Below are 18082 nucleotides of genomic sequence, written 5' to 3'. Positions count from 1 at the left end.
CCCTTGGACCTATTACCACGCCACAAGTGTTTTGAAACACAGGCTAGAGCCACAACAAACACATTTCTCCAAAGCCTACAGGATGAGACAAGAGTGTATGACTGAACATTTAATTTAGCCTGCAGACAGCTTTCCTGTGTTTGTTTATGCCAAAATTAAGTCTAACTAGCTCCATAAACCAAGCGAGCATTATTGCAATTTTACAGATGAGATGTGCACAGAAGCAATGAGAAGTGACTCTTAATTTGAGTACTCAGATTACCCAGCAAAAGTATCAGACTTAATGTCCTTCCATGCACGAAAGCTGTCTGCATACTTGCACATAAACAAGTTGGGAAACTTCCCTTCCTGGCAGATGAAGTTAACTAGGATATAGCCCAACAGAAACAAAACAACTAAAAAAGGAAGCAGTCCAGATCTCAAAGGCAAAAGCAAAATAAACACGTATTGTTACATCGTAATACAGCCACATCTGCCTTTTGCTGTGTGGATCCTGCCTGCTTTCATAACCCAACACTTCCCTAAAACGCTGCATTGTAACACAGTAACGTTAAATAACAACCCCCCCGCCCTTTTCCTAGTGGAAAACCCTTTAGCAATGGATAAATGAAGGCATTGGAGCACCCCCTCGTGGCAGGCTGGAAATAATTTTCAGCATGAGCAGCTGCAATCGATCCTTTTACCTTGTTAGTCAAAAATGTAACAGTTTAAACTGAAGGCCCTGTGTGCTCAGGCTGCCCGGGCAGGGCAGCAGTTGTGCCCTCTCCATCTCACCTGCTCCCCGCTGAGCACGCAGGGTTTCAGAGCCTGCTTGCCTCTCCAGCAGAACAAGGTGAGCTTTGTGTGGAGAAGGAAAGGCTGTCTGAGAGGCTCCTCACGGTCAAGTGCTGCTCTTGTGCAGGAACAAAACCCCTCCTGGCATACACAGCCTCAGTAGCTCTGAAGCAGCTGATACACAGCAGAAAGTAGCCCAATAATCAGCACCTGGGGATCTCATTCCCCCAGGTGTGACAGCAAAACCAGCACAGCTCACCTGAGCCTCCATAGCCTGGAATTAGGTTGTCTTGAGCATTCCATGCCCTACAGCCCCAACAGCGAGTGAGAGTAACAGCAGGGCTGAGTGCCCAGCTGGGGCAGAGCAGGTACTGGGAGCCCGGCTGAGCATTATTACAGAGCCAGCCTGCACCTAGGAGCAGTTCTAGGCTTTGCCACCAACCACTAAATGAGGAAAATGTGCTTTTTTAAATTAAAAATGCTTACATGGCACACAGAAAATGTCACTGCACTTCTGCTGTCACAGTGCAAGCATGTGTGTGGATGGAAAGACATGTACTAAGTGTCTCGTTCAAATTTAGCTTAACCATTTGACAACAAAGTAGATGGAATATATACAGGCATATTCACACCAAAACAAGAATTAGAATTTCTGCACAAAACTACAGACAACCTCAGCTTTGACAGACTTAAGCCCTGTGGCCTATTCCAACTTTTCACAGCACATCTGTACTTCTAACTTAATGCAAGAATTACCATACAAACAATGAGTCGGATTTAGGACAGTGCTTTCTTTATGAATATTTTACCCCTAAAGAATTCCAATGTATTTATTTATGGTGACTTAAAACTGAAAACATTTTCTAACAGAACAGATGTAACAAGGGATAGACCTGCTAGACTTCTGTCTCACAGGACAGCTATGGCTGGCCAGGCCACTCCAATGATCATTTGAGTACCCACTGAGTTTGCACATCAATCCTGAGGCAGCTAATGCACCTCTGGAGGAAAAAAAAAAAATGAAAAATGGGCTTGTTGTTCTTCTGTAGTTCATACAGGCTCAAATTTACTAGATTAGTTAAAAAAAAAAATCTCAGTTTCTTCTAACATAAAAATCAGATCCTTCCTCACATTTACGTTGCAAACCCTAATCTCCACAGGGGGTTTTTAAGATCCTGAATTTAAAAAAAAAAGACTAAATATAACTTGAAACACTACCAGTACAGAACACTACCATTTTCCTATTTGTTCTAAGGATCTTCTGTAGATAAAGCCTTTTAAATCTCATAAAGTACCTCTGCTTTCTCTGTTTATTCTTGGGATTAAAAAAACAACCGACATAAATCAAAATTATGTAAACCCAACAACTATGACCCCAAACAGTGAGCATACAATTGACAACCACTGAAAAAGTACTTTGCTGTGCTTCACTGAGTAATTAGGCCAGAGCACAGGTTTCACACTGGTATTGATTACACAAGCTCAGTTTATCCCTCCCCAAGCTTACACATCTCCCTGCCTCAGAAACAGATGACAAAACCTCCCAAAACCCCACTCATCTTCCGAGGCAGGAGAGAGCACAGGAATCCTCTGGGGCCTGCGAGAGAGGTGGCTCTCACTATTCAGGTATGTTACTGCCACAAATGATAAAGCTCATCAGGCTTACCCATCCAAGTCTGTGAAAGGGAGGTTTAAAAACAAACCAGAATTGAGTGATATCACCACAAAGTGTTCAAAGAAACCACTTTCAGAGCACCTGTTCAAGGTCTTGCCTCTACCCCAGCCCTTATGCCTTCACCAAGTTGCCACTGTCAGAGCAACTTTACCAAGACTGCACTTATTAAAATCAGCAATATTCCAAGGATCAGACACAGGACACTCAGCAATTCACAGTTAAGTTTTAAAAACTTGCTATTTTAACTTTAGTATCTAGGGACTGAGTGTGAGACCTGCCACCTATTAGACTGCAAGGTTTTATTTGTCAGTTTATAGATGAAAAAAAATTAATTTACAAGAGAAAATGAACCACAAATCAGCTCTCAGACAATGGATGCTGTTTCTTTTTTGCTTGTACTGAAGGGAATGGTGAACACAGAAAATCTTTACAATTCAAACCTGTCTTTTAAGAAAAAACTGCATTAAACATGAGCATCAAGTCCATGTTTACGCCAAACAGCTCAGGCCAGTATAACCTTGAGCTCTGCTGCACCCAGTGACCTAATGGAGGAAGGAAGCTATGTCACTATTCAAACCACCTTCAAGGTTATTCATATCTCTTAGAATCCATTTCCTTCTTCCTAGATGACCCAATTTGTATTAATTTTTAAAAGATTTGCATAAATAGGCTTTTTTACTGCTAAACAGTCATACATACTTTCATTAATTGGTCAATTTTGACAGATTGCTGGCTGAAAATAACACTTTAAAATTACTTCTTTTTAAAACCCTTCAAGGCCAATCTAAATAATCTCTCCAGTTTCCCTCTATTATTAAGGAATTTTCAGAAGTACCAGTATAGCTGTATCTTCTCTCTACTTCTGCTCTTGGCTTTCCTAAGCAGCAATGCAAAATTGATATTCTCATCAGTCGTGCAGCCTCCCACGGGTTTTTGAATAGCAGCAGTAAAACTGAACAGTCTTGTTAACTCTGTGACACTGCTGGTTAGCAAAGCCAACCCTGAGCAGCAAAGGCTTGGACATAATCTTGAAAAACTGAGCTGACCCTGCAAGCTAAGGAAGGCTTCATTATATTAATTTACGCTCCAGCTTGGGTTTGAAGGGTTATCTTTACAATCCAGGTGCTATGAAATTAGAATGCACAAATATTTTGGGGTTTTGTCTAGAAAACAGATCTATGCTCTGCAAACACCTTTTAGACTCCTGATATTTAGGGTTAATGTAGGAGATAATACCAATCTACTTGGCTATGACAATATTTAAACAAGCTCCTACCCTAGGCCATGTACACAGATTTGTGATGGAGAAAAGTCTCTTCACTTTGCAATTCCTGTGTGTTTTGGTGTCTTTGCTAAGGCACACTATTCTCTACAGCCAACTTCTAAAAAAAATATGAGTCTAATTGAACACAGAATCTGAAAAACAGGAACACTTCATGATCTATGCTACATGCTCCAAGATGTATAATATTCATATAATTCAGAAAATATTCACATGATTTCTTTCAACCAGAAGCAAGCCTGATATCTGTTTCAAAATTAGCCATGGTGCTGATCTTAGCTGAGATGACAACAAATAGGATTAGCCAAGACATATTTGATGCTTTGTTGTTGGGATTATCATAAAATAAACAAAGGAAAAATGGACAGGGAGGTGCACAGGGTCACAAGTCCAGCATGCTCTCCTCCTCTTATCCTATAATTCAATTGCTAATTTGACCCAAAAGCAGGGAGAGATGGTTCGTATGTCTTTGGCATATATAGCTTATAACAAGAAGCAGCTACTTCAGTTTCACTTCAGTAGTAATAAAAATAAGAAAACACCAAACAAACCAGGAAAGAGACCAAAATCCAACCCAGTAGCATTAAAAATTAAAAGATGAGGCAGCAGAACTGCCCTATACAAAAATGAGTGTTTCTTTCTTTTCTTACACATTTGTAGTCCCAATTCTTACATCACTATTGTCTTAGAAAACTCTCAAATTAATGAAAGTGAAGCTCTAAATTTATTAATACATGTAGTTATTTTTAATTTAAGTAATACTAGTAATCTTATCTTTAATCTTCATAATACTAAGATCCTAAGGACAATGTCTGGGTGGGAAAGATAGAAGAAGAGGAAGAGAATTCCTTGAAAAGTTCAGTCTTAAAAGAAGTATGTTTAACTGACCTCTAAAGAGCACCAGAAGATTGAAATAAAACTAATTTAATTTTTAGTGAAGTATTTCTGTACATCTTTTTCTCCCCCTCAAAAAAGGCAAAGTTATCTTAGGGCTGCTTTTTTTTCAACTCCTCTGCTGAATTAGCTGACACTGAAAGCCACCTATTAAAAAGTTAATTTATACCCAGCTGCAGACAAGCAATCATACTGAGAGATGCACATGTCTCTAAAGAGAGGCCACAAAGCGCAGGCAACTTCCTAAGGAGATATGGGTAATATAACTAAGCTTTGTTGTTGTGGTTTACGGCGTTACCAACAGGAAGCCTCAATGGTTTTGTAAGTGTCACTTATTCTAGAGAGAATAATCTCTATGGGTAATACCAAGATCAGCCTTCAAAATAAAGTATTTTGTAACCACAAAGCCAGAGAACTGTGAGGGATGATGCAGTAATGGTGAGAGAACCACGACCTCAGACCATGCAAATCAATGGTGCTACCCCTCAGCACAAGCTTTTCTTTCCTGCTGCATGGAGGGAGAGAGGCTGGTGGTGGCCCAAACAACTATGAGAAATATTTCCTTACCAGTAAATACTGTTCTGAATGCTGTTAAGAAGGAAACTCTATGCCTGCATTGCAGATTCACCTGCAGAGCCAGTCCTGGGGCCATTTGCACTACAAGCTTTGCATCACTCTTAATTACAGGCTGTTGAAAGTACTGCTAACGGTTTGGCAAGCAGAGATTTGGGAGATCAGGTTGGAAACGGAATGTACATGAGGCTTTGGTCTGTGGTCATCCATCCTTGGCTTTCTGAAATACAACCAGGTGAAAATGGCTCTGCAAGTCACCAGACAAAACCCAACTGTATTACTTTTAACAACTTCCCCACGCATCCATACTGGACTAAGTATAAACTGCTGTTTCTTGGTTTATGTTGGATTAGTTGATTTAGTTGGATTTTGGTAGTTTCTTACGACTGTAAATTAGTCAGCTGTCAGCAGTACTTAGAAGGCAGTTTATGGATAGCAAGTATACTGGAAACATTAAGTTGTGACAACTAAGAGAAATGAGCTAGAATAAATCATGCTAATGATCGTCTGGCTTTAGCTATAAAACAAAGACCTAAAAAGTACAGTTTGACTTCAGCAAGGACTGGCCTGCTTTAGGAACGAACAAACAGAGCAGGTCACTCCTCCTGGACACCAGAGAAAATGCGATTTCCAGCTTACTGTCCCAGAATCTGAAATCAGTACCAGCCATAAAATATTCCCAAAGCCAACCCTGCTAGAGCATCTCCAGGAGATAGTCCAACTCTCCCCATTCTAACTATGGGAGCTGGCAATCCCACTAGATTAAAAAAAGACCATTTAAGCCACTTGTAACAATTTGTTTGTGTGTGCAAAGACTTATACGTTCATTTCCCACCAATTTGCTCACTTGGTCATGTCCTTAATTCCAAAAAAATCCCACAATTTTTTGGGTTTTTTTTGCAAAACATTGCACTTGCAAGCAATAACAAGTTTGTGAAATATTGCTAGAACAACTTGTACCACACCATCTGCTACATGGGGAGAACTGAGAAGTTGGAGATATGTCTGGCCTTTGAAATTTGATTTTTAAGTTGGTTCTGAGTAAAACCTTTTGAAGTAACTTCATTTCAGTATTGCCTTCTTCAGACTGTGTTCCCTGTCCATGCGAAAAGAATTAGATCAGTAGTCAGTATCATATTGTGCCTTCCATCGAGTTGGCAGTCTCCTCTCATTTGCAAAATTCATTATGCAAAAGTCCCAGCTTAACACAAGGTATAAAAATCACTATTTAATGCAATGGATCTGCAGGAATAATTTAGATATCATGGAAAAGGATGCAATAGAGAACACGCCTATAAAATCATGTTCTACAAGGGATGTTCCTCTAGACACTCAGCTGAGCTATCCTTTATTCCCCAAATAATTAGTTAAGAGTTATTTATACATTATGGTCCCACAAGATTTCTGATTTACAGTACAAAAAGCTAGGCACTGAATACAGTGATTATATTCCATCTGCACAGGGCATTTACTGACAGGAAAGTCTGTGGGCAAGTAGCTCTGGCCCAAGCTTGCTGCATTTCACTGGGATGAAAAATAAAGAACATTTTTAGGCAGTCCACAAAGTGCAGTTGTTAAACTGACCCTATTTTCTCTCCTTCTTTCCATTTTCCTGCATCCAGCCCTTCAGTTTCAGTGAATTTCAAAGGGACAGTGTTATTTATGCTTCTTCCTATTTTAGAATGTTTTTATCATGTGTCATAGCACTCTGACTGCCTTAGGGGAGCTTTAATGATAACTTTATTTTTAAAAGTATAGGCTTATCTTGCCTGACCTTGATGCACATAGTAAAAGGTTGCTAAACCCCTCCTCTAGAAAACAAAACAGGGAACAAACGTCCTGTGCCTGCTGGATCAAAAGCTCAAGTGTGGCAGAGCCTTCCGCTACCCCAAAATATATCACCAAGGCAACTGCAGCAGTATTGCAAACAGGTATTGCAAAGGCTTCCCAGTCAGGATTTAAATAATCTGATTTTCCTGCAGTATGTGCTCTACAACACTCAGCAAGTCTTTTTGGAGATGAAAAGCATGCTAACACCATTCCAAAGAGTATCTTGGTACAGTAGGCTGTTATCAGTGCTCTTCTGACAGAAAACTAGGAGTGTCACTGCTCAAAGGTCGTGCGAGGAGCCGAGTAGAGTCTGTGCAACTTGGAAGTTGTTGGTTGTTGTTGCTTGTACCCCTTTCCTCAAACACATTTCTGAAAGGATGAAGAGATAACCTTCCCCCTACTCTCCCTGTTCCTCCTCTGGAAGGGAAAGCAGGTAATGGCATCAAGTACTTCTTGCCTTTTCTGGTTGCAGTGATCTGTAAGAGTTTGACCATAACTACTGGTCACTGCAGCTCTTCCCTATCGAGTTGTTGTCCCTGTGGTACTTGTGAATTCCTATGGAGCACATGTGAAAACACCAGAGCTTGAACAAGTCTTGTGTTTACACTCTTTCTTTCTAGTACATTAACAGCAATCAACATGCTGATGATCCATTGCCTGCTTTTATAAGTCACTGACCACATGCCAGGAATACTCACAAAGGGGTGTTTTGAAGGGCTAATTGCAGAAGACTGCTAATTCTATTATTATCTTTTTGCATCCCGGAGAACTCTGCTCCACAACTAATGGATCACACCAGCGTATCAGCTTGCTCAGGGCTTTCCTACTCAACATCATAGCAGTGCTCACAGGACTCAATACCACAGTGAGCTGAAAGTCCTAGCAGTCTAGGTGTCTGTTCTCATGATGGAAATAGTGGGGTGCCACAACACAGATCTCCTTGTTTTTTCCATAAAACAGAACATATCTTCTTGCTTCTTCCAAAAGTACATGCTGCAGTAGGTAGTGCCTGTAGTTCCTCTCCTGTAGAGCTTTTTCCACACAATACAGCAAACAAGCAAGGGACAAACTGGCTCTACTTAATCTCTTGATTTTTCAAGGACATCTATGGTTCAAGTTAGCTGAGTGGAAATATTTCTCTGATTTCCAGTAGCTTAGCGAAAAGGGGTTTACATTTCATTGATTTGCTTAAACTGCTCTCCAAAATCCTGCAGCAAAATAGGTGTGAGGCTGAAAACATTGTTTATTTCCATCCTTTGCATAACAATCCAGAAGAAGCAACCCATCAAAATGAACTTTGGCAGGAGTACTTAACAAGGTTTGCTGCTGGCACAATGTGGTAGGAAAGCTGCCAACATGAGATGAGGCAGGGATTTATACCTGCAAGGCTCTCACACAGTCAACAGGTTGTCTTCTTCACATCCATGACTGCATCAAGGAAAGCCAAGGGAGGGAGATAATCCAGGCTCATCCTGTGACTGGCTGGTTTAGTCACTGGTCCAAGAGTGCTAACCCTGTGCTTCTGCTATCACTCTTCATACACTATGAATACATGTCCCAGAAACATAATGGAAGGTCGGGTTCAGAAAGAAATTACTAGGAAAGAGGAATCTGGATCAAGTAATAACACCAGCAACCAAAGCATCTCTGCAGCAGAAGCATATGACTCACTTAAAGAAAACCTGGCTTGCTGCTGGCTAAGTAAAACAGGAGAGCAAGGTCATCAAAGGATAAATAAGAATACAAGTTGGACAAGGAGAGTCAGGATCACAGGAAGCAGCGTCTCTGACAAAGAAAGTGAACTCCAGATTTGGGAACACTACATACATTTTAGTTATTGCCCAAGGATTAAAAAAGGTATCCAACTTTTACTAGCATTTGGTACAGCTTATTAATTCTGACTCCTTCACTCATTCCTAGTACAATGTGAATGGAATCAGGGAACAATTTAACACAGCTGAGGTATTCACAGAGACAGAACAGTAGTTTGAAGCCTGCCCTGAAACTCTCAAAAACTGGGTTGCCAAAAGGCCCCACTGCTTCTACATAACCTAACAATAAAAAGCTGGATTTTGTTAAGACACATCTTCATTTGCAGTCTGCAAATAATGTAACAGAAGAAACAAGACCCCAAGAAAAGCTACATCCATTGCCTTATCACTAAAGCAGATAACCTAAGCCATATAAACAGTAGAGAAATTATTTTGAAAGAATCCATTGCTGTTATCCAAGAGCTATGTTCTTGTTATGTGGCACTGAACAATTTTACTCAGTGCATTAGCCTTCCAGGATCATTCTCATTTCTAGTTCTATGGAAGACAGAGCAGAAGGGCTGGCAGGGCCCATAATTTGTCTTCTTGCTGTGCAAGCATGCTTCAGAAAGCTTTTCTTCTCAATTTCCCTGCCACTACATGTCAATAATTCTCCCTACCTTCTACCTTTGAAATTTAGCAGGGTGGGGGAGGAGCCAGAAAGATTTGTTCAGGATGCTGAACTAAATTACTACCAAAACATGCAGCAATAATGAAAAGAAGTGCTTGAGTCAATGTCAACTCTTATTGGGAAGTCACTACACATCTCCACATGCTGTACTGCACTTCCCACAAACGTCCTTTCTGTCCTTGCCTTGTAAGAGCAGGAACCAAACAGTCATCTTGGTACAAAAACAAGAAAAGTCAGGCTATTTGACATTAGGAGGGGTGCATGTAGCAATCTCTACAGCATTCTTACTCTGCTACTAAAGACTTAGACACGCCCCACAGAAAGAAGTGGGGTATGTGCATAACTTCCGAGATTCTTAACACTGTGAATGTGCAGTCTATGACAGGAATGTTTTACCCAAAGTGCCTTTTAATGTACAAAAATACAGAGTAAAACGTGAAGCTGGTGACACTAAGGTTGAAAGATGCAATAAAATAACAACTCTTAGTTTTAATTGTGGGTCAGGCACTCAGCAAGCATGTTCTGTTTCGGTTTTAAAACTGATACTGCTCCCTGAATTCAAAAGCTGTGATAACACTGAGATTTTTAAGAACCAGATTTAGTGCTGTGTTCTTGTTTTGATAGATACTTACATGTCAGCAGTCACAGCAGATGATATTTACTTTTAGACTGCTGGTTGCACGTTCCTTAATCTTTTTGCCTGCACTCATTCTACTGAGCAAAAGAAAACGTGTATTGTCAGAAGCAGCCTTGCTTTATAAACACTGACAACTCTCTCTCCTCCTAAAGCCAAGCCAGCCAAGCTCTCCAGAGCTGATTCAGGTCTTTATGATTTGAGATGCATCCGCACATCTACTCTCAACACGCTTGTCAAGGCAGACAGGTTTCAGTTGATCTTACCTTCCAAAACTTGGCAACATCTTAACATAATGCACAAATAGGTATAATAAAAAAGAAACATGGTTACGACAGGGGATTTGAAGTTGCAGGTGTCCTTCTAAGAGAGGTTACAGAAACGAGTAGTGTACATTAAACATTTCCGGTATTGGTTTCCAGCAATAAGAATAGAAGTGGACAGGCAAAAACTTCAACTGAGAATCAGATGGCAGCTGTAATACCCCAGTCAACACGGGAATTGTTTGCTCTGCCAGGAGCTATACAGAGTCTCACAGATCTAGAACGGCAAGTCACAAACGCCTCGGCAAACAGTCAGAAAAGGCACATGTTACCTTTACCTTTGTAAACAAAACCAGAGCTCGGAATCGCCGCAGTGACAGCGACCGAACCCCGTAAGTCCCGATCCCCGGCGGTGCCGCGTTGCTCCAGCGGGTGGGGGGGGAAAGCTCCTCCGAAGTCGAGCATCCCCCGGGACGTGGCTGCCTCGCTCCCCCCGCCTGCCTCTCCCCTCCCCCAGTAAACCCACCACAACAAAAGAGGGAGGGGAGGAAGGCCGATCGCGCCCCTTTCCCCCTCGCCCGGCCGCTCACCGTGCTGGGTGAAAACATTGAATCCTCCCTCTGCGGAGCGCCCGGCCGCCTCCCGCCGGCGGCCCGCCGGCCTGGCCGCGCTGCTCCCCCGCAGTCCCCGCGGCTGCTGCTGCTGCGGCGGCGGCTGGTGCTGGAGCCCCGCGCCCGGCTCCCCGACGCGGCCCACCTGCTGCCCCATGGCGGGCCGCGCTCACATCCCGCCGCTCCCGGCCCGGCAGGCGCGTTCCCGTCCTCCCGCGGCCGGTGCCGGCGGCTCCCGCGGAGCTCCGGGCTGGGGCTCACGGGCTCGCCCCCGCAGCCCCCGCCGCCATCTTAAACCACAGAGCGCCGGCGGAGCGGGGACGGAGCGGCTCCCGCAGCCGCCTCCGGTCCGCCCAGGGAGGGGAGGGCGCGAGGGAGGAAAGGAAGGAGGGAGGAAGGGAAGCTGGGAGAGAGGGAGGGCGGCCGCCCCCCCAGCCCAGACCGCCCCGCCGCGGCACACAGAATCCCTGAACTGTTTGGGTTGGAAGGGGTCTCGGTGGATCACCCAGGCCCAAAGCAGGGTCACCTGGAGCAGGTGACGCGGCAACACCTCCAGGCGGGATTTCAGTGTATCGAGAGAGGGGGGCTCCACGCCCTCCTGGGCAGCCTGTTGTAGTGCTCTGCCACCCTCAACGTAAAGTTGTTCTTACTCATGCTGAGGTGGAATTTCTTGTGGTTTAGTTTATGGCCATTGCTCCTCCTCCTGTCTCTGGGCGCCACAGAAAAGAGCCTGGCACCATCCTCTTGGCACTGCTAAGTGCAGGCACACCAGTGGCGGTGGGCACACGAGGGAATGGCCTGAGGGGCAAGAGCCCACCGAGGTGACTCGCCAGCTCACACCCCAGGAGAGGCCTCCCATCTTGGCCACGGGCAGTGGCACAGGAGAATCACAAAACATCCTGAGTTGGAAGGGACCCGTCAGCATGGAGACCATCTCTTGGCCCTTCACACGACAGCCCCAAGAACCCCACCAAGTGCCTAAGTGTTGTCCAAATACTTCCTGAACTCTCTCAAGTGATGGCCGAGGCCCCGAGGCTGCCCCAGACCAAGGAACATGCTCTGCCTGTCGGCTACAGCCAGGCTCATTTGCCTACAAACCTGAGCAGGTGCGAGGGTGAAGGCAGGACCATGTGCCCAGCTGTGGAAGGGAGAGGCAGTGGGTTTGTCACAAGCCATGCACAAGGAGGTTGTTGTAGCCAGGCGAGGGTTGGCCTCTTCTCCCGAGCAACCAGGGAAAGGGTGAGAAGACACAGTCTTAAAGCTGTGCCAGGGGATTTTTAGGTTGGACATTAGGATGAATTTCTTCACAGAAAGGATGATTAGACATTGGAATGGAACGCCCAGCGAGGTGGTGGAGTCACTGTCTGGAGTTGTTTATGGATGTGACACTCAAACTAGTCTGGTTGACATGGTGATGTTTGGTCACAGGTTGTACTCGATGATCTCGGGGGTCTTTTCCAACCCAATTGGTTCTGTGATCTCAGAGGGTTACCAGGCTCTGGGTTGACTCCTTGGGCTCCTGCCAGGAGCTGTTGTCCTAGCTAAGGGCATAGAGGAGGAGCAGGAAAGCACTGCTGTGTGAATAACACCAGGAGTGGTTGACAGCAGCGTCTTCTTGTTGGGTGATTGAACATACACTCAATTCTGTAACTAATTAGTAAACCATCTTCTTTCACCTTCTGTAATATTAGCATAAGGCGCTTCAATTCAAAGCAGAAGGGAGGAGGTTTTGTCCTGAAAAATAACAGTGCTTGTCACAGTTTGGAGGACCTGGGCAGTTGGAAGTATTTCTCTCTCCATGCTAGCAACTATTTCAGCAATGTCTTTGTAAGAATGCTTCATCCTGGATAAGCCACAATGCCGCTCCCCTCAGATGCCTTTACCACTGAGAACTGATGTGACAGTGACAAAGTGGTTTGGTAACACTCAGAGCCAACCAGCTTCCAAACTCTGTGTCGCTGTCCTAGAGAGGGAAGGTGAGGAGAAACTTCTCTCAAAGGTTTGTGAAAGTCAGCTTTCAGTAACAGGAGTTCTCAGCTCATGTTCTACCTTCCCAGGACTACAAGGTGCTTTCCATTCTGTTGCATGTACTCAAACTGTGCCCTGCTGCAATAACAACTCTGCCTCAAATAGGGGTGGCTCATCCCACTGATGTGTTTTCTGACACAGGCTGGATTGAGTAAATGGAAATGAAGAGTATGTGGAGCCAGAAATGCCTTAACTGAGTAAATTAATGGACTAAGAACATTGGGGAGATCAGGAATTGCAAACAGACTTGCTAATAACACACAACGAAACAGTTCTGAAAATAGTGCTGGAAACATCCAGGGTGCAGCATGGGGTACGTGGTGCCAAGTCCAGGGCCTTGTAGGGACATAGTTATGGGGATATGAGCAGAGAGTTCCTGCAGAATGGACAGTCTTGGGCAGAATGAGCCCATGGGTAAACTCTGCAGTGGAGCTATTTCCTGGTCTCGTTCCAGCTAGAATTTGCAGGATTTGGCATATATAAATGGTTTGCCTTGTAAACAAAATATATGTTCTCTGGAGACTGTAGAGACAACAAACACAGAACTCCCTCGTGCCATTTGCAGTTGCCACGTAGCATAGAGCCACTCTTTAAAAATCAACAGAAATACTATTTTTCTTTCCTAAAGCCTTTTACTTGCTCATCATGAAGAACTATCCGGAGGGAGGCCATTAGTATTTTAAAAGGAGATGCAAGTGTCAAGAGACTGTTATATGCAAGTGCACCAAGGAGAATTTGATTTAAACACTGTTCTTATTCCTCAAATCTCATGAAATCTCTCATTCTCTCTCCTGGCACCTTGTGCACTTAGAACAGTTCTCTGTGGGTTACATTAATGTCCAACTGCAGGAAACTTGTCTGACACAGAAAACCATCTTTCCTGGGGATAGGGTCAGGCAGGGGCTTTCTAAGAATGCCTGTTACAAGGAGAAGAGGGCAGCAGCATGGGGATTTTGCTGTTTATAATAGCTTTTTAAGAACGTGCTGTACCATGTAAAAAGAGCTTCAAACACAGAGCCCCAGCCATTTCTGGTTGTGTGCTAAACCCAGACCCTCAGACTGTGCCCCACTTGGTCCCCTCAGCAACATCATTTTTATGGTGTCATATGAACAGAGGATGCCCTGGTTGGTGACAGCTCTTCTAGAGTCCCTGTTGGAAGAGCAGTGGGGATATAAACAAGAAACTCCCCAAACTGAAAAGGACTCTGTGCTGCTGAGTCACTGGTGACACTGAACCACACTGTTCCTTATTGTTAAAATAGAAGCTAAAAAGCATTTACTTTCCAGAGTGTCATGGTTATTAACCATGCAAAGCCAAGAAATAAAGTCTGGACCAATGCTATCTATTTTTATCAGCTGTGATGTCATCAGCCTCATGAAGCATCACAAACATGTTGTTTTTCAAAGGCAATGTCTTGTGAAGAGGTCTGGCACCAGCCATTAAGGAGGCATCAGTAACAGTTACTGTTCTGGTGATTTTGGGTTTCCAGTCAATGTGCCATGCAAGAGCTGTTCAAGTAAGGGATAAAATGGACCAAGGAACTAAAGCAGCACTGAGGTTACAGTCATGTGCCTGACAAGAAATGTGATATTTCTAGAAATATTTCTGAACTGACTTTAAATATTAATGGTATATCCATTTCTTGAAGCTGCTTATAAGCACTGACAATGCATTTGCTCCCCATCCACAGTGTGCTCCAAAAATCACACACTCAAAAAATTGCTGACTGAGCAGTCTTACTTCATACTGTGCATGACAGTCTCACTGTCATCTGCATGAAGTATGAGTTCTGTGCCAGAAGGAGCCTGTGGACAAATTGGAGACTCCTGAGCCTGAGTGTTGAGTGAACTGGGCAGTTTCTTTTTGTAACTTAGGAAAAATCAGCTAGCAATATACTGGTGGGGGCTTAAAAATTAATTCTAGCAATGATCTTTGCTCTTTTTCCAGATCATATACTTTCTGTATACCAAAGCTATACAGAGAAACAGATGCGTATAAAATATTTGACCAGTATTTAGGACACAGATGTATTAGTTAAGGTATTTGCTAAGTGTGTAGAACAGAGGCCTGATTGAGGCATTTGGAGGGATACCTGTGTACAGCATGTGGGGATTTTTGTGCCTTTACTGCAGTGCCAGAACAAGTTGTGGAGCTCAGGACAGCTGTAGCTCCCCTGGGATGTCTGCAAGGCAATGGGTACTGCCCGCTACATGGCCCGGGGCAGTGCTGCTCTGTGTCCCTCTGCCACCCTGGCCTGCACCTCCCTGATACCAGGCAGCCACCTGGGGGATCTGGGGAAAGGCTTTAAAAACAAAAAAGAAAGGTTTAAGAATCTGATAAAGGCTTTGTGACACAAGGTTAGTTACTCTGCAGTAAATGTTGAAAGCTTGTAAGTGCTGAGCCGTATCAAAGGAGGACATTGTTTCTTGGTGTAACATGTTCAAACACTCACCCTTTCATCTCTGACTGACAGCTCTTAAAATGTCTTGTCTGCACAGATCCATCATAGGTAGTGTTTCAGTGTTGTCTTAAAAGTTATTTTGAATCATTACTATGATTTAAATTAGAATTTATGTACAGCGCATGCAGGATAGCTTGGGGTACTCTCATGCCTGTTCAGTGAGATTCTATGAAGATAAAAGCTTTCTGGGGAAGTAACAGTTTTTGCCCAACAGCACAGAAGGGTTCAAATGCAGCCCTTGGCAGATGAAGTTTCCTCTGTCAATAACTGTTCTTTTTTCCACCACAAATAAAATGAAAACTACATACACACACACTCCCACAAATGTTGCATCCCACCACCCAAATCATCCTTCTCCTCTGTGCAAGCAGCCTTTTGTTCTGTCTTTGCTGCTTCAGCATTGTCCTCATTCAAACCACTCTTCTGACACTGCCACAAGTCCAGCCAGAAGAGCCAGCAAACAAAGAGCACCATGCATAGGCAGGAAAGAGACTGGGCACACGGTATTGTAGTGGAAAAGATGAATGTGTAGAGACAGCCAGCTCACCACAGCATCTCAGGCATCCCCATTCTTTGTTTATTTGGCCCTGTGTTTTGGGGTTAGGTATGCTGTGTAACTAAGCACCCTCACGGATCAGAACTGTGTAGCTTGTGCATGTATCTGTCAACTGTCAACAGCAGCACATGAACTGCGCTGAGCTTTTGCAGGAGCTGTACCCATCACAGTATAACACAACCTTGCACAGCCTCCAACAAAGTGAAGCCAGAGGTGGAGAGAGATGGAATTAAGGAGATTATAGGACTTTTTCAGGAATTTCTTTCCTGTCCAATATATTTTTCTAAGTACTCCAGCTGCACCACCCTTCCCAAGCATCTGTTCCACCAAAGGCTGTAGAAAAATATGCTAATAAGAACATTAAGAATGTTGTTTGTTTGCCTTTTTCTGTGGAAAATGTTGCCTCTACCAAACAAAAATGATGACAAGTCTCTGCATCTGCTGGGAATTGCAAATGAGTACTAAGCTTGCACAATGATCACTGATAAAGTACATTTGCTGAGGTAATATAAGGTCCCTCGACAGCACTGGTGATGATTCAGGCTTTTAGGCATTCAGCTGCAGGTGGGTCAATAGGAATGTTTTGCCACCAGAGTTCCAGGGTTGCCTTAATTTATGTTTAGGAGCCTAATTTTTATGATTCCTAATTCAAAATCTTAGTAGCTCATTGGACAGTGAGGGGGTTTTCTCAATTTGCAGATGGAAGCTTTTTTTCATGTGTTTTCTGTTTCCTCTCCCTGAGAGGTTTGTTTCCAGAGAGCTGACATTTAGTTAAGTGATAGCAAATGCTTCAGAGCACAATGCTGTACTGCAGTTCCTCCACCAGTGCCTTGGAGTGCAGCCTCGTCCCAGCATAGATTCCTCTGATGACTGCTGTGCTGTGTTTGTATTAGCATAACCTCCGTGATAGTCCAAAACAAAATAAAGCTACATTCAAAGCAAGATGTGTAGCTGAAATAAGATGGAATTAGAATCATAGAGCCATTAAAGCTGGAAAAGATCATTAGACTCTGGAACCACCAGTGCCTCCTCTCCATGTTCTTTGCTTCTTGTTTCTCCCCTAATATTTCCTTCCGCTACATCTTCCCCATCACTTCCCTTTTCTAAATCCTGCTGAAAACCATGTCTTCAGAAGATGCCTTTGTTACAATAATGAATCCCACAGTGACTGCACTCCTAGTATTGTTTTCAGTTGTACACACTTCTGAATATAATCTTTGATCTCATAAGAGAGCCTGAGGATACAGCTTCTTGCAGGATTGCTGCTCTGTGTTATAAGTTTAGGATGGTAGGGATCCAGCCTTGCTCTGGACCACTTGTGCCCTGGCCATAGATGGTGTCATGCTCTATGCAATGTTCCTAAACAGTTCAATCACTTTAAAAATCAGAGTTTTTTCTAAAATATTGTTATTGTTTCATTCCACAAAGTCTGCATAGATTCTTCCTTGACAGGATTTTTTATTTGATAGTGAACTATAAGTGCTTACTTTATCATTCAAATGACACTGTGTTCCTTCCTCACACAGTTATTAAATAGCCATGCTTCTCATTTTCCAATTTTAATGTTAATCCTGTAAAAATGCTTACTAGTGTGAAACTCTCAAAAGAAATGTAATAGTACAACTGAAGCAGGAGAAAGGACCAGTTCTGTAAGATGTTTCTGTGAACACATTTGTGTGTGTGTGTGTATAGAGAATAGACTAGTACTCAAGAGAGCAGCATATACATTTGTAATCAAATCTCACTTAAATTTAAAACTTGTTCCTTCTGTTAAACATGCAAATATTTCCATTCTCTTTGCAAATTCTGCCTCTCTGCTCATTACCAAACCTTTCAGAAAAGACATAAGCCCAAATCTTCTTCTGATCAGGCTCTTAATGTGTTCTGTGTGGTCTTTATTTAGACTGTAAACTTGCTGAAATAGGAAATGTCTTATAAAAAAACCAACTACACTGTCTCATTTCACATCCAAATTCTTCTCCCATACCAGCTGTGTGTGTTTGCCTAGCAGCAAGTCTCCTGTTAATGAATGACTTGCTCTCATTAGCTTGTCAGGCT

General features: G+C 43.3%; 1 protein-coding gene across 1 annotated transcript in view; it reads right to left on the bottom strand.

Moving 5' to 3' along the window:
- The window catches only part of ABL2 (ABL proto-oncogene 2, non-receptor tyrosine kinase), a 45467-nt gene extending 34163 nt beyond the window's left edge, over positions 1 to 11304 (bottom strand). Inside the window, exon 1 of the mRNA XM_085068607.1 lies at positions 10958 to 11304. Coding sequence (XP_084924733.1) covers positions 10958 to 11135 — 178 coding nt within the window. The 5' untranslated portion in view covers positions 11136 to 11304. The remainder of the gene's footprint in view (positions 1 to 10957) is intronic.
- Between the last annotated feature and the right edge of the window lie 6778 nt (positions 11305 to 18082).

This window comes from Lichenostomus cassidix, chromosome 8 (assembly GCF_008360975.1).
Source record: "Lichenostomus cassidix isolate B80296 chromosome 8, HeHo_3.0, whole genome shotgun sequence".
In the NCBI taxonomy this organism is placed as follows: domain Eukaryota; kingdom Metazoa; phylum Chordata; class Aves; order Passeriformes; family Meliphagidae; genus Lichenostomus; species Lichenostomus cassidix.
The sequence above is the reverse complement of the archived record's forward strand: the minus strand, read 5'-3'. Positions and strand labels throughout refer to the sequence as shown.